The following is a 23,614-nucleotide window of genomic DNA, read 5'->3' as shown; positions in this document are numbered from 1 at the left end:
AGCCGGGAACTGAGCAGGACGCAGTGGTGGACAGCTGCCCACCTGGCTCCCAGCTGCGAACTGGGAGCAAGGCAGGACGTGATAGCGGGTGGCTGCTGCCAGCTGTGAGCTGGGACGTGGGCAGCTAGAGCCCAGGTCCTGCCTGTGAGCCAGGACCGAGGCGGCTGCCACCAGGCTCCCAGCTGCAAGCTGGGACTGAGCAGGATATGGTGGTGGGTGGCTGCTGCCCACTGTGAGCTGGGATTGGGTGGGATGCGATTGGCTCCCACCTGGTTGTCGGCTGTGATCTGGGACCAAGGAGGACACGGTGACAGATAGCTGCACTCACTGCGAGCCGGGATGCAGGCAGCAGGAGCCCAGGTCTGGCCTTGGAGTCAGGAGCTGGGTGGGACGCAGCAGTGGATGTCTGCCCACCAAGCTCCTAGCTGCGAGCCGGGATCCAGGCAGGATGTGGTGACAGACAGCTGGCGCCTGCTGCAAACCAGGACCGGGTGGGATGTGGGCGGCTGCAGCCGTGCTCCCAGCTGAGACCAGGGAGTGGGGGGAGGGGACAGCCCATAGGGAACACGGGATCCTGTGGGCTCCCAACAGGGAGCCAAGAGATGGGTCTCTCGGCTCCCCCCACACTGCCCGTTAGGTCGGTGGAAGTGCTTCTGGTGAGGACACAAGCCACCAATCTCAGGAGAGCAGTGTGGACATCAGCCACCACTATAATTATAGCAGTGGCTGGAAGTTGGCATAATATATGTCGATAAAATTTTGTAGTGTAGACAAGGCCTTAGTGTTGCAGCATTCCTGTTGCTTTCAGCATGAATGGGGGAGGAAAAAGGACAAAGCCTGCAGCCTGTGTTCTTTCCTTTATATTTTCTGACCTTGTGGCCACCAGACACTAGTCCATGTGTGTCCATGCGGGCCCTGCTGAGCCACGGGGTTGCTCAATCCCTCCTATGTGAGTGAGACATAGAGTTAAGCAATTTCTGTTGTATAGTCTTGAGCAACTGTTGTTGTATTGTAAATCCTTTGTTTACAATTCCTTTGTTGGCCAGTGACTCCTCTTGAGTGGGGTTGTCTCCTCTGCTGTTAACAGCAAGCTTATAACATATTGTAATAACAGCAAAATCATATAATTTGACACATATTAGCGATATGCATATTTTGACAGCACAATGGGTTTTAGCAGATTATGACCTTTCATTAGATATCTTACATGGCATGCTTAATATGAATTATTACAACTGTACAGAAATGATGAATAAGGGGTTTACAGTATGCTACTTTCAGGTATAGTGTGTCACACTGAGGGACACAGTGTTGGGAACCTGGACAGGGCCGTCCCTACGGGTGCGGAGTCTGGGGCAAATTGTCCTGGCATGCAGCTAGGATGCAGGCTGCAGCCACCCGCCTCCCACCTAGTTCCAGCACACAGCTGAGGTGGGCTGCAGCCACCCACCTCCCGGCCAGTTCTGGTGTGAAGTGTGGGGTCCCCCAAAGCACAGGGCCTGGGGCACTCGCCCCGATTCGCCATACCCTAGGGACGGCTCTGAACATGGTTGTGCTTTCCTATAAAAACACATCCACACACACTTAAACAAATCAACAAAATGAGTCTATTTTATAACTCATCTTTTTGCAGATGTTCCAGCGCTTATGTATTCATGTGATACAGAGATTGAGGCCAGTGCATGCACATCTGTATCTGCAACCAGGAATGGAAGACTGGTAAAATATTTGCAATTGAAAATTTTTTCTTATTTTTAATTAAATATGCTACAACTATGTCAAAGATTTGCTTATTAAATTATCCTGTAAGCATGAAACAAACATATTCTTTTGAGTTTATTTAGTTTAATTGTATTTCAGAATTGTTCTCTTTTTTGTTTAAAAGTATGGTTATGGTTATAAAAGGCACTGTGTAAAAATAGAAATTGTTATTCCTAATAGTTGCTTACTGTGGGCCAAATTTTCAGCCTGGCGTTTATTGGACTTTCTTTTTAGTATCTGCAACTCTTTTTAAGTGCAAAACAGTCTCTATAGATTCCTGATGATGTCTGAAAATCAGATCCATAGATATCTCAGAGATTCAAACAGTTATAACTTCTAAAAACACAAAAATTGAGACCATGCTTCAATATCTGGTCCTATGTGTCTTTAAATCATATCTGCTTCCTTCACTTACAAAAACAAACTTTTAATACTGTTTAGCACTGCAAAGCTCATACAGCAGTGGAGGAGCCTGCTGGATTCTATTGTGCTACACTTATCATCAGCAAAATTGTCACTTTGTTTCTAATTGTAGAATGTTTTTTGGTGCTGATAATATGGGAGTTTGAAAAAGCAAATAGCTTGATTTTCATACATTGGGTTCAGTTTGCAGTGCTGATGTAACTCTCTCCAGCAATGCATCTCACTGTGTTGCTGAGAGTGTTTGCAATGAGATATAACTTTTAATATCCAATTTTCAAAGCAGAACATAGAATTTAATTTTCTTCTGGGGCTTTATGTTGAGAGAATATCCTAGTTTTTGTACTCACTAGTGAGACAAAGTGTTGTGTTGTGGTTATTAAGATGGTTTTTTCACTGGGCATCACTGTGAACAAGAGTTAAGGTTGTCTTATCTGTGCTTTTCCATATCTTCCAATATTTCAAATTATTTTTAGTTTAACTCTGAATTCTCTAAGTATCTTTTTTTTATTATAATTGTAATGGCTGCATGGTTTATTAAATTAAATAAATTATTGATGTATTCTCAAGCACCACTCCAGTGTAACAAAAATATTTTGTCTCGGAATGACCTGATACTAAAAAAAAAAAATCAGAAAAATGTTTTGATCTTTATTGGAAGACATGGAAGAGTTGCAGAGCTCCTTAACTCCACATGTCTGGGAACCAAGAGAGCAAAGATGGAAGGAGTTCTATTGGGTACTGGAAGCCACAGGACAGAAGGACAAGGAACACTGTGGAGCTTAGGAGCCCATGTGATCTCTGGCTCAGCTCTGCAGTCAGCCTCTGTGAATCAGCTCCTTTCTACTCCTTAACCTCCCTTTTGTCTCACAAGTTCTAAACCCTGATTCCTGCTGTCTCTACCAACTTTACCTCCCTGTAGATCTTCTAAAATCCACAGGATCTGTTGCAGATTTTATTAAGTCAGCAGGAACTAGAGGTCAGATACAGATTCTCTTAAGTTCCATAGCAAATTATTTCTGCAGGAAGACATGTCTAGAACAGGGAATGGGGTATTGATCTGTGGGGTAGCTCCTTGGTGAAGCAATCTGGAGAACTAAGAGGTCTTCAGGATCCACATAGACGAAAAGCTACCTGGCTGGCAGCACAATATAAATACATAAACAGTCTAGTCTTGTGTGAACAATGAGAAAGTGATGAGGGAAAGCAGTGGTGCTCTCCCAAGCTCCAGCCACCTGCCAAACTCTGACCACATGTGCTACTAAAATGAGATGCCATACACAGCAAATTATGTAGATGTTCAAACATGAAAATGTGGGTTCTTCTGAATTTAGGCTTGATTCTTTCTCAGTGGGATTCAGCTAGACCCTTGAGCTGACTGGATCATGCATAAACGCAAAAGGACCTAGGACTCCAGCTCACATAGTCATGTGATGATAATATCTCAGATTTAATTTTTTTTAAAAGTCCCTCGTGTTTCTAACCCTCTTAGTTAAGAAGAAAAGCTTAAGAACATTAACCAAATATAATTGTTGAATGAAATATCTGCCTGAGTCTGCAGACTGCCTTCAGCAGAGATGCAGGAGCAGTAGCCATTATAAACAGAGTGAAAGCCACTTGTCAACAAACACACCACCAGTACCTACTTGGCCCTGAGTGCCGGTATGGCTAGCTGATGATGTTGGATGCCCCACTGGGCTCTTTGGGATGTCTCCCACTTTGTGGAGCTCAGATGCATATAGAGCTCCCCTCTGGCCTTTCATCTCCACAGAAAAATTGGCAGTCCTCTCCCAAATGGCTTCCACCTGTGGCACCAAAAAGAGACCGTAGTTACAACAGATCTGTGATCCTTCTTCTTTCACTGCTATCCAAACATGTAAGAAATAGTTAACAATATTGACATTTTAAATTACTATCTTTGGGGATCTCAATTAACACTCTCATTTCTGATTAATGGGACAGGTCATGCCTCTGTGGGCTGTTGTTTTTTGACTCTCTGCAGATTCAGGCAGTCATCACTGTATCTGTTCACACTCATTTCACATTTTCAGGATTTTCTCAGCAGGGCTACAGACATTCCTTTAAATTAAATTTGAATGTTTAAAGAAAAAAGGTGGCAGCCTCAAAAAATAGTGTCAGTTCACTCACACAGCATGACTCAGCACAGTGTGAACTTTGTCTTTTTCCCTTAATGGGGTCAGAGAAATTCCACCACCATTGGGGGTAAATACCATCGCATGTTCCTTTTGTGTTGTGTGAAAGTTCTTGACCTTTCCTCTTGCTGGTGGAGTGGAAATGTAATGCACTTTTATCGTGCATGAGAGGGTGTAGGGATTATGTTGACACCAACTTCTCCAGACCCCATGTGGTGCTGATAAAGATTCTGCTATAATCTCTCTCTCTCTCTGTGCAAGGTTCTGAATCTTTTTACAACCACATTTCACCTTACAGAGGTGGTGGTGCTTAAAATTTCACCATTAGAGTTGGATAGCAGCATCCATACTCTGCTGCTTCTAAGAAGACCTCATTAAGACAAGGCTGCTACCAGAAGGATAAGGAGACCTGGTGCCTCAAGCAGGGTCATATAGGTGCAGAAAGCCACTTCCTCTTTCCCAAAATATAACATAGGTTGGGGCTCATTTCCTGGGCTCTTCCTAGCACCCAGAAATAACTTTAGGAGACATGCCCCTCTGTGGAACTTCATTTTCCAATGGTAGAATAGAGGGTAGTAAAATTGGCTCAGGTACTATGGCAGGGATATTGACAGTGTCTCTTGGTAGTGGTGTTGGCCCAGCTACTGAAGCTAAAAATACATCTGAAGAAAATGCACTGTCAATGTATATGTTTGCCTGTCACCTTGGGTGGGCCATGAGAAGAAGGAGAAGGTGTGAGAAGCAGATAATTGAGTTAGTAATTCAGGCTGCTTGTGTCCAGGCAATATTCAGGAAGAGCACAACTGATGGGGATGGAAGGGAGGGGATTTGGCTCATTTTAAATTTCTAAGACAAAACATTTTTGACATTAGAATGTATTAAAAAAGCACGTTTTCTAAACATGATTAACGCCTACTTTTTCTGATCCTTGTTTCTCAGAAACCGCTTGTCTAAAATACCTCCAGTAGAGTAAAAAACATGCCTGTTGGACACAGGTCACATTTGTAAATAACACATTAACATATCCATACAATAATCATACTTTGACTTGATAACTGAGAAAATTTGACATGGATATCAAAGACTAAATATGAAATCCCATTATGTTTTTTTACAAAGTTCCTCTTCTTACTAAAACCATGCTTTAATAAATTTATTTTCACCCTCATAACACTGACGAGCATTTGAGTGTTGGGTGCCATTTATGATATAAGTGATTATATTGTGATGCATAGTTGTCATCGATAGTATATTTATCATAGCTGATATAGTGTTAGAGCCTTGATTATTTACAGTAAGAACAGAATGTATAAACATAGATTTGTTGAACTTCTATTTGGACTGGTTCAAGATCATTTTGTCTATTGCATGTTTAATATACTGTTTAAAATATCTAAATTGAACTATGTTTTCAGTTCGGATGACATGGATGGCCCTGTGGAAGATATTGGTAGCCGGTCATGTGTAACTCGCTTTGTGAAAACTCTTTTGTCAATTATGGAGCATGGTGTTAAACCTCACAGTAAACATCTCACGGAGTACTTTGCCTTTCTTTATGAATTTGCCAAAATGGGAGAAGAAGAGGTGAATATAGCTTTAGTAGATTTAGATATTGTGTATGTGTGTATAATTGTATGTATATTGTTCAGATAACTCAATATTTACATTTTCAGAGTCAGTTCTTGCTTTCATTACAAGCCATATCAACAATGGTCCATTTCTACATGGGAACTAAAGGACCTGAAAATGTAAGTTTAAAATAATTTTTTTGTAGAAAAATAGATTTTGGTATTTTAGACAAAGTAATCCTTGTTGCTTTGTTTCTTAATTTACCAGCTGATAAATAATATCAAAACTGTTCAATAAATTGTTTCTCTTTAAAATAAAAATAAATTAATATGTTCATCTCAAGTGAATGTAGTATTTCTGAAAAATGCTGGATTGATTATGCTGTATACTGAAGTTTTCTGTTTAGTATAGAATTAGCAGCAGATATTCAGATTTCTCATATTGTTCTACCAGTGTGTCTCAGCTCTGGTTTAGAGTGACCTCTTCTAGGCTTGAGAGGGTAAGTCAGTCCCCATACCCATTCAGTCCTTGGCTTTTCTGCTGAGACTGGCAGTAATATTGCCATTTGTGACAATAGTTTGTATTTTGTGGACTGCTGTAAGCTAAAATGTGAACTGAGACTACCAACTCATCTTATGTATACTTCAGAACATAAGAACGGCCATCCTGGATCATACTAATGGTCCATCTTGGCCAGTATCCTGTCTTCCAACAGTGGCCAATGCCACTATTAAACTTGCTTGCAATTTTGTAACAAATAATTAAATTATCATAAAGGGCTAAATAGGGTGACCTCAGCTTTTGAATTTGTGCTCTGTATTTTGCACATGCAAATATTTGAACAAAGCAGATAATTAGATGTCTGTCTGATTTGATTTGTGCAAGCAAATTAGGGTGTTAGAAATGCTCAAAACTGCAGAAAAAAATGTAAAACATTTAGAAGTGTCGTTGAAACTTTGGTATATAATGTCAGTATTGAATTTATGGATTTTTCCCCCCCTGTTTATCCAGCCACAAGTTGAAGTGCTGTCTGAAGAAGAAGGAGAAGAGGAGGAGGAGGAGGAAGACATTCTTTCATTAGCAGAAGAAAAATACAGGCCTGCTGCACTTGAAAAAATGATTGCCCTGATTGCTCTTCTGGTTGAACAGTCTCGCTCAGAAAGGCAAGAACTTCCAAGGGACAGATTCTGATTTTGGTTATACTGTGTAAATCTGGAGTTAATCTGGTTTTACACTAGCGTAACTGAGATCAGACTCTGGTGCAGTATCTTTAGGCATTTTAAAGTATAATATTGATTTAATTGCTGACCAAATGACTGAAGTTCCTAGTAAGACTACTGAGCAATCATTTTATAGTCCTAGTTTTTTAAATATTTAGCATATTCAAATTATAATAGCAGTTTTAATTTAATTCATCCAGTTTCTCATAGGTGTAACATTAAAATTTATAGTAGAGAGGATCATAGGCAGGCATACTCAGTTCCCTGGTTTCTAGTTCATAAATCCAATGTAATGGTTTCTGTGTTAATGTGATAAATATTTTGTTGTGTTTTAGGCACTTGACTTTGTCCCAAAACGACATGGCGGCATTAACAGGAGGGAAGGTAATACTTCTAAACATGAAAGTATAACCAACTATATTGAAAAAACAATTCATTAAAAGTTGTCAGATGTAATAATACCTTGTTACTTGTTACAGGGTTTTCCTTTCTTATTTCAACATATCCGTGATGGTATCAATATCAGGCAAACATGCAATCTCATTTTCAGCCTGTGTCGGTACAATAATCGACTTGCAGAACACGTAAGTACCAGCCATTGCTGACGATACTTGTTGAGAGGATTTAACTGAAAATTTTACTGGGGTGATTTAGTGTTACAACTGACCAAACATAAATCTAAAAGTGAGTTTTGTTTGTTTTGTTTTTAAGATTGTGTCCATGCTTTTCACATCTATAGCAAAGTTGACTCCTGAGGTATGTAAAGAAACTGCCTATCTACTAAATGATTTGTCTTAATCTTTTTCTGTTTGAAATTATTAAAATAATCTTTTGCCAACCAAAGAATCCTGCATGGAAAATGATCCATTAAATCTTATGTGACAGGAAATAAAATCTTTCTGAACTGCATACCAGCTTTTCTAAAATAGATTACCCAATTCCAGATAATCATTTTGCTCAAAACCAAATAGTACTTTTCTAGGTTCTTAACATAGAGAGTTAAGAGAAATGATCTGATAAATAGAAATGTCTATGGACTAAAATAAATGGAGAGAACAGATCATCCTGTGATTGTGCACATCTTTGGGCAAAGTTCTGCAGTTAGATGCACACAAATGATAGCTGGAATAAATCTCTGCCCTAAAAAACAAGCATATGAGCTCTGTGTGCATTCCATGTGGTAAAGATGTGCAAAATGGGAAGTGTCTGCCTAGGTAAGGCCATCTTCATTTGCTACTGTCACAAAAAAAAGTATAGAGAAAAATAGGGGCACAGCAAAGGGAGGAGACCTGATTATGCTTGGAAAAGAAGCACATACTTGAACCAATCTTATGACAATTTTGCTTCTTCGAGTAGTGTCCCTCTGGGTGCTCCACTGTAGGTGTCCCCCAGGCTGCTGATTAGAGAATTTTGGTAGCAGTCTATCCCACCCGCGCATGCTCTGCTCCCCGCCTGCCACCAGCCAACCAGCCTCAGTTCCTTCTCAACTGCACCTGTCTAGAGATGGAGCACAGAGCTGTCCCTTCACTGTCGTTAACTCCCTTTAGTTTTGTTAATTTTAGCTTCCCTTGAAGCTTTTTTCCTTTATTACCTCATTTGTTGTTTGTTTTTTGTTGGCTGTGTCAAAAAAAGAAAAGAAAGAAGAAAGGGTTTGCATCTAGACAACCCAGGACCCTCCATGACATGGGTATGCTTGGCTCTCCAGGGTTCAAAAAGTGCCTCAGTTGCAAGGAATCTATCCCAGTGAGAGATGGGCACTTGCAGTGCATTTGCTGCCTGGGAAAAAAGCACAGTACACAAAGGTGTGGCTGGTGCCAGCAGCTAAAACCCAGATCCAAGAAAGACAGAGAGTTAAGGCTCAAACTTCTGCTCATAGAGTCGGCTCTTCAGTCCCTGGAGTCACGGCGAGAACTCTCGCCGCAACCTTCTACTTCAAAGGCAAGTGATCCCAAATAGATGAGCCACTCACTTAAGGCCACTAAGAAAAGGTCTATGAGTCCCCACAGCAAGCCCTGATTGAGCTGGAAACGATCTCCACCTCCATCGTATCATCGGTGCTACAGTGCCGAAGCTGCATAATGCTGGTACCCCAGGGCACGTGCAGTACCGAACCAACAGAACAAGTCCGTCTCCCCAAAGACCCGATGGGCATGGGCAAAGAAGTACCTATATCGTAGAGGCATGAAAGGCACAGAAGATCCGCTCCGGGGAAGGATATGTCAGCACGGACATCGGCACCGACCCTGGTACGCGTGGCACTGATGGACTGTACGGCCAGGTATGCATCTCCAACTCCATCAGTGCAAGTCTTTTGGTACCAATATTTCTCACTTGTACTGACATTATCCACACCGCTGGATTTCCAGTGCACGACAGATTTCTCAGTGTTCAGTGCACTGGCTTTTCTCCTACTCAGTCTCAGGGCCCCAGCACCAAGTTCTCCCAGTGTACTGGACTCGCTGACATCTCTCTACTGTGCACCGCTTTTCTCATTGTCAGAGTCGGAAAGTGAGTGAGAGGACTTGGGTTCCCAACTCTCTTCTTATCCGCCATATGGGACCCAATCTCCCTATGGTCACCAACCCTTAGCTTCCATGATTTGGCCAACTGTGGTACCAGCCACCAGCCCCCTACCCTCAATGGCTGTCCTGGGATCCTTGTCAGGCTCAGAGGCAGGCCTCATACCAACAGGCAAGAAGGCACCCTCCTTCAACTGCGGCTTTGGCTTTGGAACCCCCTGAACAGCCAGATAAGGAAGTTGAGGCAAAGGAGAAAGACACTCCTCAAGCTCATTTCTCATTCCCAAACAAGATGGTGATGCCCCCTCTGCCATCCATGGCTGATGGTTTTATATCATTCCAGGTCCTAGCTCAGTGGGTGGCAGAAGCAAATACAGCTGCAGGAAGTGACTGAGCCTCACCACATATTGGTGGACATTTTACACTCTTCCACTTCTGCCAGAGTGGCCGCCGCCGCCCCCCCTCCCCCCTCTCCCCGCCCCCCTCCCCCCCCCGGTTAATGAGGCACTCCTGGAGTCTGCCAAAGTCATAAGGCAGACCCCTGCGTCCATCCCACTAACATGCAAGTAGGCGGACAAAAAGTATTACGTGCCAGTAAAGGACATGGAATTTCTATTTTCCCACCATGGAAGTGGTTAATTCCAGGGCTGCCAGCATCAATGTAAATCCACCCCATATGACCAAGACAGGAAATGTCTGGACCTTTTTGACAGGAAGGCATATTCATTAGCCACCCTCCAGTTCTGCATAGGAAATTATCAGGCTTTACTGGCAAAATACAACTGCCAGAATTATATGAAACTCAGTCCTCAGTTATTATGAACATTATGAGCATTATGAACATTATGAGCATTATGAACAGTTCTCAGACTCTCATAAAGACCAGTTCAAGGCCATAATCAACGAAGACCAGCTGGTGGCTAAAACGTTTCATCAGTCCACATTCAACACAGCAGCACATTCAGTTTCCACAGCCATTGTTATGAGTTGGGTTTCATGGCTGCATTCATCTGGCTTCCCTAAAGAGGTCCAAACCACAGTGGAGGACCTTCTTTTTGAAGATATGAAGTTATTCACCAAGAAGACGGACACATCTCTTCACACTTTGGAGAATTCATGGGATGTCTCTTCGATCCCTAGGGATATACATGCCAGCCTACAAGAGAAAATACAGCCCGCAGTCCCCAGTCATCATAATATATGTCTCAGTACTCATCACTAAGAGCTTACGAGCCACAGAGGAGGAAACTCAGGTTCTCTGGGCAAAAACAATCAGGACTCCAATCAACAGCATCTCAGCCTTTCACCTTGAAGCATCAGTTTTGACAGGGTGATCGAGATGCCAGTAGAACATTCTCCTTTCAACCTCATGCTGGAAGACCTCGCCCATCCTTTTGGAGACCCGAATACCCTGTTCTGTAGCACCTGGGAATGGATAACCTCCAACAAGTGGGTACTGGAGATTATCCAGAATGGATATACCATCCATTTCTCCTCCCTCCCTCCTTCCCCATCCCTCTTCAAGGACCCTTTTCATGAGAGTCTACTATGTCAAGAGATAAACCATGTCCACAGTGTAGGAGTTATAGAACCTGTGCCTGTGCATCTCAGAGACAAAGGCTTCTACTCTCGCTATTTCCTGATGCCAAAGAAAAAGGGAGGTTGGAGACCCATACTGGACCTTAGAGAGCTCAACAGATACGTCAAAGCGCAAAATTTCAAGACAGTCACCTTATCAACAATCATTCCAGCATTAGAGAAAGGAGACTGTTTCTTAGCTGTTGACCTTCAAGATGCATACTTCCACATTTCCATCATCCTGAGTCACAGGAGTTATCTCAGATTCACTCTGGGCCAGGACCACTACCAATACAGGGGAATCCCTTTCAGCTTGTCATTGGCCCCCAGGGTATTCTCCAAGGTCCTTTCGATAGTGGCAGCCCACTTACACTCTCAAAGTATCATGACTTATCCTTACCTGGATGATTGCCTTCTCAGGGCATGGTGTTTTACAGAAGCCCAAAGGGTCACTCAGACCACACAGGACCTGTTTCTGAATCTGGACCTACAGCTCAATAAACAAAAATCGACCTTAACCAGTACAAAGGCTAGTATTCATAGCAGCCGACCTCACTTCCACTCAGGCAAAAGCGCTCCTACCACATCACAGATTTCTCGGTCTCTGCGTGTTGATAGAGACAATACAATCCAGCCCACAAATTTCAGCCAGATATTGCATCCAACTTTTGGGACTCACCACCACGGGCACTTGGGTTATTGCTCATGCCAGATTACGCATGAGATGCCTCCAAGCGTGGTTCAGTTCAGTTTACAGGCCAAACAGAGACAATATAAACAAACTTCTATCAATGCCCAGGGTCCATGCCTTGGACTAGTGGAAGAACCCGGCAAACATCCATATGGAAATCCTGTTTGCTCAATCTTCCCCATTTCTACTCCTGACCACCAATCATCCCACAAAGGATGGAGTGCGCATCTCAATGGTCACACAACCCAGGACAAATGGTCCCCAACAGAGACATGCCTTCACATCAACCTGCTCAATCTCAAAGTGGTCAGAAACACATCTGCTCACTTCCTCCCGCTGCTTAAAGATATGCAAGCAAGAGTCATGGCAAACAACATGACCTCCACGTATTAAATACACAGATAGGGAGGTACCAGGTCTCACTCCCTCTGCATAGAGGCATTAAAACTATGGAACTGGTGTATCTCCCACAATGTCCTAATATCAGTGGCCTACCTACTGGGAATACACAGCACAACAAGCCAACAGTCTCAGCCGCAAATTGCCACATGACCATGAATGGGGGATAGAGTCAGTAATACTAGACAACATATTCCGACAATGGGGGAACCAGTAATTGACCTGTTTATTATTTACCAGAACAAGAAATGTCTGCAGTACTGCTGCAAAGTGGGGATCGGACGATACTCCATGGGAGATACTCTCCTCCTTCCTTGGGATAAGGGCCTTCTTTACACCTTTCCCCCATTCCCTGTATTACTGAAAGTCCTTTTGAAAATAAGAAGAGAGAAGCAAACATCGTACTGATTGCTCCCACCTGGCCCAGACAGACGTGGTACCCTTACTTGTCACAGCTGGCATTATGTCCACCAGTGAGTACACCGATCACTCCTTACCTCCTGTTGCAGAACAAGAGATGCACTCTCTATCCCAATTTGTGGATTCTGTGACTCAAAGCATGGCTTCTTCATAGTTCCAGCACATAGAGACATCTTGCTGTGAGGAGGTACAGGAGGTGCATTTACACAATAGAAAGGGAACTACTCATCATACCTACTTTCAGAAATGGAAGAGGTTCCAGTTCTTGTGCCAGCCCAAGTTCGTCACTCCTATTGCAGCTACCCTACCGGTTGTCTTAGACTATGTGTTGACTTTAAAGAAGTCATGACTCTTTATTAGTTTGCTGAACCTTCATCTGGCAGCAGCTTCAACCTTCCACCAGCAGGTAGAAGGATACACAATCTTCTCCCAACTATGAAGAGGTTTTTTAAGAGCATAGCAAAGCTCTTCCCACAACCCAGGCTCCCCACTCTCCAGTGGGATCTCAGCCTAGTGTTAAAAGGACTGACTAGATCACCATTTGAACCCATGGCCACTTGTTCACTAACTCATCTTTTCATGAAGACGGCATTCCTCATCGCCATCACTTCTGCCAAAAGATTAGGGGAGATAGTGGCTTTGATGACGCATCCCCTTTTACTATGTTCTTCCTGGACAAAGTTATACTTAGAGCATATCCAAAGTTCATTCCCTAAGTAACTTCTGCATTTCACATGGATCAGCTTATTCAGTTTCAGTCTTCTATCCCAAACCTCATCAGGATAATAGGAAAGCCATCCTCCAAATGCTCACCATGTGAGGAGCCTTGGCCTTCTATTTGGACAGGACAAAGGCTTTCAGGAAATCCCCAAGATTTTTCCTTCCATTGCAGATAGGTCAAAAGGCACAGCAATCTCAGCTCAGAGACACTCTAAGTGGGTCTAAGTATTAACCTGTGTTACCACTTGCATAAGATAGCTCCCCCATCTTCAATACACACGCATTCTACAAGGTCGTTATCCTTATCCATTGCCTTCTCCAAGAGTATCCCTATATCAGAAATCTGCAGAGCAGCTACCTGGGCATCTGCGCATACCTTTGCAGAACACTACACCATCCTGGGGGATTCAGCTTTAGATGCCAAATTCGGTGCCAGAGGACTATCATCTATATCAGATTCTAATCCAAAATCCCAACCTCCAGTGGTGAGTACTGCCCAGTAGTTACCTACAGTGGAGCACCCATAGGGACACTACTTGAAGAAGAAGAGGAAGTTACTCACCTTGTGCAGTTCTTCAAAATGGTTCTTCAAGATGTGTCCCCCTATGGGTGCTCCACGACCCACCCTCCTCCCCTCTACTTCAGAGTTATACTAGTTGACTGCAGTAGAGCAGGAACTGAGGAGAGAATACCTGCACACGCTGGCTGGCCTCATGGCAGATGGGGAGCAACACATGCACAGGTGGGATGGACTGCTACCAAAGTTCTCTAATCAGGGGCGCAGAGACACATATAGTGAAGCATCCATAGGGACACGCATCTCAGATAACCTTATTACTGCAAAGGTGAGTAACTTCTGTTTTGTGTTGAATTTTTAATGCTTTTTTTCCTCACACACGATAGCATTTTGTCCTTAATGAAAAGTAAAGTGTAAAAAAAAATGTACAACGTTTAGTTTAATCTTAGCAAATTTCAAAAAAAAAAAAAATTAAAATTAGAACCAACATGATAGGTTGCAAATGTTTGGGTAGTTTTGGAGGTAACCCTAAGCCAGTAATCAGTTTGAACTCTGAATGACCAAATGATTGATTGGTTTTGGGTAAAATTTTCAAGGTTTCAGGTTCCTGAGACAGACACATTTGAAAATGATACCCTTCATGCAAATAAATTAAGATGATAATTTTACAGTGAGGGTGATATTATCTATATAACAGTGTGCTATATTTGTCTCTTATCCAACAATGTGTATCACTGCCCTCTGTTGAGAGGAAAGTCCAAGTTGTCAAGGGTGTGTGATCATGTTACCCTCTCTTGGTGAATACTGCTACAATATTGAGATCCCTCTGTGTGATCATTAGTTGTTGCATTTTACTTCCTGTAGCCTACAAAGGATATAAGCCCTTAGTCCTACTTATACATGCATGAATATTTCACAGGTTACAGCTAGTCATAGGTCAAAGATTAATAAAAATGCTTTGATACCTCGTCTGGTTTTTAAAGATTTTTTATGCAAGTATTTGGTTTAACATAAGAAATATTTACAGAAATGTATTGACTAAAATAGATCAAAATGTATATTTGTATCTTTGTGCATTGCAGGCAGCCAATCCTTTTTTCAAATTGCTGACCATGCTAATGGAATTTGCTGGTGGTCCTCCAGGAATGCCACCCTTTGCTTCTTACATCCTGCAGAGGATATGGGAGGTACAGTATGTAGAACAAAACAGATATTGGATTGTTTTTGCCCTTGCTCACTTTTTTTCTGCTAAAATATTGAGAATATTTTAAACTTCATTGTCATTCTTCCTACCCCACAGTGTCAGTTTGAGGTTCTAATTTAGTCATCTTGTCTGATTCAAAGAAACAGTGATAAGCTGATAGCCCATAAAATTGAAATAATTTGTCTGTTTGTTTTTATAATACCCAAAGTCTGCTAGGCATTTTACAAACAAATAAGGAGACGCTCTGTCACCCTATCACTTCAAGGTAATAGGCCTTGTGGGAGAAGTGAATTTTAAGGAGTTGAAGGGCCAGAGGGTTTGGGCATTGAGAGCCTTGCTCGTCAATATAAGCTGTAAAGACTCATGCCTTCAGCTCTAAAGGTAATCAGTTCTATACCTGGTGTTGGCCAGCATGGCAGCCGTCCCATATTGACATCTTTGAAGAATGAGAGGTATGTGTCGTTTTGGCCGGGATGAAGTTTAAAGGACAGGGGTGCAGACCTGCTGGTTTAATGCAGGCAAGCACACCCTGCTGCTGCAGCCACATCAGATTGTATCCAATTTCAGGAAATCTGTGATAGACGATGGAGTGTTTCAGGAAGCGAGTGATGATACAGAGTTGTTCATGGAGGTTCCCTCCAGCTGACAAATTATGATATTACGTCTAAACATAACATGGAGAGGGTTGCTCTGTATTTCATTAACTTTTAAATGGAGATAAAATGTTATAGACAAAGAATTTCCTGAAGTATATTACATACACTCACACTCCTTAGGAGGGTTGATGTAGTTAGGAACAGCTTCCACTGTGCAGTTTCTCCCTTTGATTCTTAAGTATTTTTCCTCTCTCCCTGGCTCCTGGGAGCTAGCCACTGAGGAACAACATAGCTGTATAAAAAAAACCTAGGAATTAGCAAACAAAAATTACGTTTTGTGACAGTTAAGGTTGAGGCAGCATACTCCCATCCACTGAAAACCAGAGATGTATGGAAAAAAAGTGAGGGGAAAGATTTGACCATTCCTTTCCAATCTTCATGTTGTTGATAATGTACTTCAGCACTCCATAATGTTTTCACGTCCATCTCCAAAAAGCAATGCATACCCGAGTGTCATCACACTTTCAGTCTAAACACAAAACCTTAACAGTGACCTCATCAGTGTTAAGGCAGAATAACTGCCTAAATGCATGGACAGTCAGATGTCTTATTTGTTGATATAAATGGTATGAAAGCATATGAGGTCACTAAGGCCTGGTCTACACTGGCCGTGGATCTCGGCGGCAGTCGACGGGAGATATGCAAGCTACATACAGTAACTTGCATATCTCCCATTCACTTCCTAACGTTTACTTACCGCAGTATCTCCACTGCGCTGTGCCGACGAGAAATGCCCTCCCGTTGACGCAGCGCTACGCTTCTTGCCAGGGTGGATTTACAGAGTCGACTTCTGGGTTTGATTGAATGAGTCTTTACTGCTGCTCAACTGAACCCGCAAAATCGATCCTGCACTGCCAGAGATGCTGCCAGCAGCGTAGACATAGCCTAAGAGTACAAAAAGAAAATATTTTTACAAATGGGATTACTCTTAAAGTTGGTTAGTTTTTCAAGCCTTTCAGCCTTGAAAATATCCTCTTAATTTTTTAAACATTTGTTTTAACAATACTGTAAGATGTAAATAGAGTTTATTTGCTGGATCCAATAATACTGGATGAGATTTTCAAAAGTGCGTTAGTAACTTAGGAACAAAGGTCCCATTGACTTTGATGTCATTGACCCATTATCTTAATAATTCTTGGTTGCTCTTTGATACAATAAATACTATCAAATATACTGTATTTTATTTGATGTTGTTTTCATCCTTTCTTCTAGGTGATTGAATACAACCCATCTCAGTGCCTGGATTGGCTGGCAGTCCAGACACCTCGAAATAAACTAGCCCATAGTTGGGTGCTGCAAAATATGGAGAATTGGGTTGAACGTTTTCTTTTGGCACACAATTATCCTAGAGTGAGAACTTGTAAGTTTTTTATATGAGTTAAAAAAATTGCCTCTTCAGGTTATAAGTTATTATATATAATGTTTTCTTACTACAAGTGAAAATGGAATTTTCTTGCCATTGTGCATATTAACATTAGTCATCTTGACATAATTACCTTCCGTAAAGCGAACTTTAACTTGGTTGATACCTACTGTGTCTCATCAATAAATGTTATCTTTACTTGATGAAAAACATAATTTGATTTATTAACTGATGCATTTACATTTTCTGTTTCTTACATAGTTAAGTTAATATGGTCCAGAAATCTCATGGGAGTGGCTTCAGGGGAAGGGGTAGTTCAGGAGGTTACACTTAGAGTTTTCACCAGATAGTTGCATCCTACGTAGGAGTAGGATTTGCTATCCCTTTTCCCCCCCACAAAATTAGTAGTTGGTTGAGCCCCTTAAACTTGCAGATCCCAGAGAAGCCTGCACCTCTGCACTAGCACTAAGTTCTTCTGTCTCCCTGGGATTGTGGTAGGAGCTATGCTGCCATGGTTGCCTCTGCCGTTTCTATTCCTAGAAACCCCACCTCTGAACAGGTGGTGGTAGTAATAGTACAGTAGTAGACTTCATTCAGTTTTAACAGATTTCTTGTGGCTTTGGTCGGGAGATAATGTGTACAAACTGGAGGCATAGCATTGCAAATCCCATTTATAGGTAACACTGAAGATCTGGTGAGATCTGATTAACTGATAATAATAATTTTTTAATAATAAAAAATAAAATAATTATTTGCATCTCAGCAACAGGCTGCAGTGGGATGCATTGTGTTCTAGTAGTTAGGGCAGGGCAATGAACAGGGAATTGGAATCAGAAGATCTGAGTTCTATTCTCAGCTCTGCTCTTGATTCACTATATGGCCTTGGACACATCTCAAATTTTCTGTGTCTCAGTTTTTCCATCTCCAGTTTGATGGTGATAGTACTTACCCACCTTTGTAAAGTGCTTTGTGATCCACTAATGAAAAGCACTATATAAATGGAAAGTACTCGTAAAGATATTAATCTGTATGTCCCGTACAAAGATTTGACAGGTTTGTTTTTTGTTTTATTTTGAAGCTGCAGCCTACCTTTTGGTGTCACTTATTCCAAGCAATTCATTCCGTCAGATGTTCCGATCAACTCGATCTTTGCATATCCCTACACGTGACCTGCCTCTCAGTCCAGATACTACAGTAGTTCTTCATCAAGTCTACAATGTTCTTCTTGGCCTGCTTTCAAGAGCTAAGCTATATGTTGATGCTGCTGTTCATGGCACTACTAAACTGGTGCCCTACTTTAGTTTCATGACTTACTGCTTAATCTCAAAAACTGAGAAACTTATGTTTTCCACTTATTTCATGGACTTGTGGAACCTTTTCCAGCCTAAACTTTCTGAGCCAGCTATAGCCACCAACCACAATAAACAGGCTTTACTTTCTTTTTGGTATAACGTATGTGTTGACTGCCCAGAGAATGTACGCCTGATTGTACAGAATCCTGTGGTGACAAAGAACATTGCCTTCAATTACATCCTAGCAGACCATGATGATCAGGATGTGGTGCTCTTTAACCGTGGGATGCTGCCTGCCTATTATGGCATTCTGCGGCTATGCTGCGAACAGTCACCTGCATTCACAAGACAGCTGGCTTCTCATCAGAATATCCAGTGGGCCTTTAAGAATCTCACACCACATGCCAGTCAATACCCAGGAGTAAGTACATTCATACTGAATAGATATTCTGACACTTGTTCTAAATGCCTCTTCAGTTATTGCTTGACCATAATTTTTTATAAAAAATACTTTAAACTATACAAAAGATCAACTTTACATACCTAAAAGCCAAAATATTATTGAGTCTTGAGTTCCTGATATGAATAACCATAATGTTTATAGGGCCGGCTCCTGAGCACCAATTCTTCTGCAGAAAAGCAGCTTAAGAGTGAAAATATGTCTCCAAGCATCCTTTGTGGTTCCCACTGATTTTTGGGCTTCTGTATACCAAATTGGTCAAGAGGAACAGTTTAAAAGTAACTTTTTTGATGAGGCTAGGAATGGGTATGGTGTAAAGCTAGCTATACCAGAGGAATCTCTTAAACTAGTTTTCCACCTGCTTTGAGCTGCTGAAGCAGAGCCAGAATTTGGCCCATTGTGTCCTCTGCAAACAATGGGCAGTTGTTTGTTCCACTATTGTAAGGTCTGTGTACCTCATTGAAATTGGTACATTGACAATTGCAATATCTCTCCTTAAGAAAGAATGTTGTCCACATCTTTTTCCCCTGTAAAAGAATTAGCATGTCTTCTTGAAGGTTAACATACATAATGATTTAAAAGTTGTTTATGATCAACTTAGTTTGTTTGGCACTGGTTTCCTGACACATAGTCACTTTTCAGAATAGAACTGTACTATAAATGAGGATGTGACTGTGTGACCATCTGGGTGGCGTCAGTCATATGGAAGGTGTCTGATTGAAATGAATAGTTTATCCTGGTTCATCTAATTCAGGAGTTCCCAAATTCTGCCTGTCTGAGGGCTGCGTTAACAACCAGGTGCCCAAAGACTACATTTGATTACCTAAAATGGAATAAAATGCAGCTGCCCTTATCTCTGGTAGAGTGGTGCTGCCTAAGGAACTTACATTCTCGCTATGAGATGCTGAACTGTGGTATCAGTAGGTTTCCTAACTGCATGCTAAAGTTGAGGGTAATCACAGGTGGTTCTTCAAGTAGTGGCCTTGTGGACGCTCCACTTCAGATGCGCATGCACCCCATGTGCCTTTGATTGGAGATTTTCGGTAGTAGTGCCCATTTGACATGCATATGCACTCCAGACATCCTCGTACCCCATACTGAGGCTGTATAAAACTGCGCAGGAGAACTTCCCTCAACTTCCCAAGTTCCTTCTCAACTGCCCTACAACCTGAGATGGAGCATCTAGCATGCCCGCTTAAAGCTTAGTTTATAGGTTAACCTTACATTTTTAGTATTAATTTAGATTAGTTTAGTTAACTTAATTATATACCTCTTTGGGTTTAAGGGGTCCCTTTTTTGTTAATACCCCTTCTCCTCCCACCTGGGGGGCAGTCTTGAGGATTGTTGTTGGCAAGGCCTCCAAGATCCCTGGGATTCAAGTGCTGCCGGCTCCTGCCAGGAATCCATCCTTGTTAATGACAGACACTCTTGATGTTTCTGCTGTTTCGGACACACCCACCTACCTTGGAAGTGTAGGATCTGCATTTCTTTTAAAAGCAGATCATGAAAAATGGGAAGATTATGACTGAGCAAACCCTGCAACCAGCTACGGATCCAGGCTCAGAAAACCCCCCTGTACATCAGCCTCCAAGTACACTTAGTGCCATGTCAACCTCCATAACCCAGTCACTGATCACTTGGGCGACCTCAGATCCCAGGGGGGAATATCATTGAGGCTCCAGGGCTCTCTAGTACTGGGAACTCTTTGAAGACTTTCGTTGCTTTGAAATACCACAGTGCCAGACATACATTGTTACCCAAAACTGACTCAGATACTGTCTAAGCATGATAGCTTTAGCAGAAACCCCAAGCACTCTGCCTCTTGGAGATGAGCACTACCTACACACTCTTTAGTGTTGGTAATAGAATCAGTACTCCAGAAGTTATCAATATCCTCAAGTTTAATAGATCCTGTCGTCATCTATTAAGCATGTACTGCTGAAACAGTCAACACTGGCATCATCTTCTAAACTGGGACCACTGAAACAGTCGGCTCTCGGAACCAACACTGACCACAATGGAGCCTCATATTACCTCTGCTCCCATACATCCAGTACTACAGGAATTTAGGTATTCCAGGGAGTTGTTTGTTTCAGACAAGTCCAAGTTTTCACCGTTAATGGGTACCAACAACTATCAATACCAAAATCAACTGGTCACTTATCTTTAGCCGGTACCTCCTAGTTCTCCAGTAATTACTGCACAGGACAGACAGCCATCTTCACCTTCACTATTTGCCACACCAATGGACTATTTCAAGGATGATTCCTCAGACTCCCAGATTTTGGTACAGGAGTCTCCTATCTATCATCAAAGGGACATTTTCCCGACTAGCTTCCCTGAGAGGGAAATTCAAAGGGAAAAACAGTGGCAAAATGCAACCACACCAATTATGAAAAATTCAATAATTCTGTTGTATACCTCCCTGCTGAACATCATGGCCAATTCAAGGTAACATAGCCAAGGTCCTAGCAAGAACCTCATTGCAGGTCACCATAGACGCAGCTGATGCTGCAGCCCATTCCATCTCCTCTGCGGTCATCATTTCTAAAGCATCTTGGCTACAGCTGTCTGGGTTTCCTAAAGAGGTCCAAAACACTGTTGAAGACCTTCTTTTTGTTAGACTTAAACTCTTCTTTGAATATCTGCATATTTTGAAAGATTCCAGGACCACTCTTTGGTCCCTCAGCATATATGTACTGCAAACAAAAGAAAATTTAGCAGGACACAGATAGCGCCAACAGCTCATCTGGCTCAGTTCTCTATGTACCATTGGCATTCTAAGCCACCTAAGAAAAAGGCAAGACACCAAAAAAAAGACCACCTACTGACTGCTTCCACCACAATTGCTCTACCTGGGGACTCTCCAACATCCCTCGCTTTGGAGACCATCTCTCATATTTCTGACCTGCATGGAAGCAGATTATATGCAGTAGATGTGTTTTGGAAGCCATAACATCAGGTTACTCCATTCATTTAATCTCCATCCCAGTACCTACCTTCCTTCCCTGCCGCTTTTCAGGGATGCATATTGCAGTCATGAGCAGAGACAGGAATTCATTTCTCTTCTATGCATGGGGGCCATAGAAGTGGTTCCAATCCAGCACAGGAGGAAGGGATTCTGTTCCAAGTATTTTCTGGTCACCAAAAAGAATCAGGGATGGAGACCAATATTAGATCTCAGACTCCTAAGTACCTTTGTAAGATCACAGAAATTCAGGATGGTGACTCTTGCAGCTATAATTCCAGTGTTAGATTCTAGGGGTTAGTTTGCAGCTCTCAACCTTCAGGATGCATAGCTTCGCATCACATTTCACTGGTCTTGCAAGAAATTCCTTCATTTTACTGTCAACCAGGACCATTTCCAGTATCAGGTGCTCCCCTCCAGCCTCTCCTTTGCCCCAAGAGTATTCTTTAAGATCATGACAGTGATAGCCACTCACCTTCAATGACTTGGAATAATTGTCTTCCCCTGCCTCAACAATTGGCTGCTCAAGGGCTGGTCACACAACAAAGTTCTCTACAGTACAACAGCAATGTTCCTGTTCCGCAATGGTTGAACTTCAACTCAACATTGAAAAGGCCACTTTGATTCTAGTACAGCAGATAGATTTCATAGGGATGTCTCTGGATGCAGTGACAACCAGATCTTACCTTTCCATGGACAGGTTTATGACTCTAACAAACCACTTTTCCAAGGTCCAAATAAGCCCCCAGAGATCAGCAAGAAGTTGTCTTCAACTGCTAGGACACATGGCAGCTTGACAACACACCAGATTACAGCTTTGCTGCTTCCAGGGATGGCTCAAAATGATCGGTATTCCAAACAAACACAGTCTAGACAAGCTAGTGATTGTCCATTGCCATGTACTATACTCACTTACTTGGTTGAAGGACCCCTCCAAAGTCTGTGCAGGAGTCCGTTTCACCCAACCAGCACTATAACATCAGATGCATCCCATGTGGGAGGAGGAGCGCACCTAGGGACACATACTGTTCACAGCAAATGGTCTGCCATGGGAGTGTCTTCTACATGTTAGCCTCCTGGATCTGAGAGCAGTCAGAAATGCCTACATCCAGTGCCTTCCATTATCCAAGAGCAAATCTGACAAGGTCACAAAAGACAACATAACCTGTTTGTTCTACATCAATTGTCAGGGCAGAACGCAATCTCCCTGTCTTTATGCCAAAGCAGTAAAACTGGTGGAATTGGTGTATAGCCAACCATGTTCTCATCTCAGCCTCTTATCTTCCAGGCATTAAAAATACCCCAACAAACAATATCAGCAAACAATTCTCCCAGGATTACGAATAGGAGTTAGACTTGTAGATTCTCAAAAGTATCTTTCTGATCTGGAGTTTTCCAGAAGTGGATCTCTCTGCCACCATCACAAGAGGAAATGCAAAAAATGTTGTTCGAAAGAAAGACTAGGCCCTTGTTCTCTACAGGATGCCTTCCTCGCTCCATGGATGAAGGGTCTTCTCTGGGCATATCCTCTGATATCATTTAACCTCAGAGTATTGAATAAGATTAAACAAGACAATGCCCGAATCATTTTAGTGGTACTGACCTCGCCAAGACAAATCTAGTACCCTTAACTGGTCCATTTCATTACTGTCCCACATTGACACTTTCGTCCACTCTCCATCTGCTATCTCAGGATTCCAGCTG

At 42.3% G+C, this 23,614-nt stretch overlaps 1 protein-coding gene across 1 annotated transcript in view; it reads left to right on the top strand.

The window, feature by feature from the left end:
- The window catches only part of USP34 (ubiquitin specific peptidase 34), a 244,205-nt gene that overhangs the window by 193,681 nt on the left and 26,910 nt on the right, over positions 1–23,614 (top strand). Inside the window, exons 59-68 of the mRNA XM_067565207.1 lie at positions 1,634–1,719; positions 5,750–5,918; positions 6,008–6,082; positions 6,915–7,066; positions 7,459–7,507; positions 7,603–7,707; positions 7,835–7,879; positions 15,050–15,154; positions 17,040–17,187; positions 18,269–18,903. Of these exons, the coding sequence (XP_067421308.1) occupies positions 1,634–1,719; positions 5,750–5,918; positions 6,008–6,082; positions 6,915–7,066; positions 7,459–7,507; positions 7,603–7,707; positions 7,835–7,879; positions 15,050–15,154; positions 17,040–17,187; positions 18,269–18,903 (1,569 nt within the window). The remainder of the gene's footprint in view (positions 1–1,633; positions 1,720–5,749; positions 5,919–6,007; positions 6,083–6,914; positions 7,067–7,458; positions 7,508–7,602; positions 7,708–7,834; positions 7,880–15,049; positions 15,155–17,039; positions 17,188–18,268; positions 18,904–23,614) is intronic.

This window comes from Emydura macquarii, unplaced genomic scaffold, assembly GCF_026122565.2.
Source record: "Emydura macquarii macquarii isolate MOO-44397 ecotype Brisbane River unplaced genomic scaffold, CSIRO-AGI_Emac_v2 contig_2676, whole genome shotgun sequence".
In the NCBI taxonomy this organism is placed as follows: Eukaryota; Metazoa; Chordata; order Testudines; family Chelidae; genus Emydura; species Emydura macquarii.
This window is presented reverse-complemented; position numbering and strand designations above follow the sequence as displayed.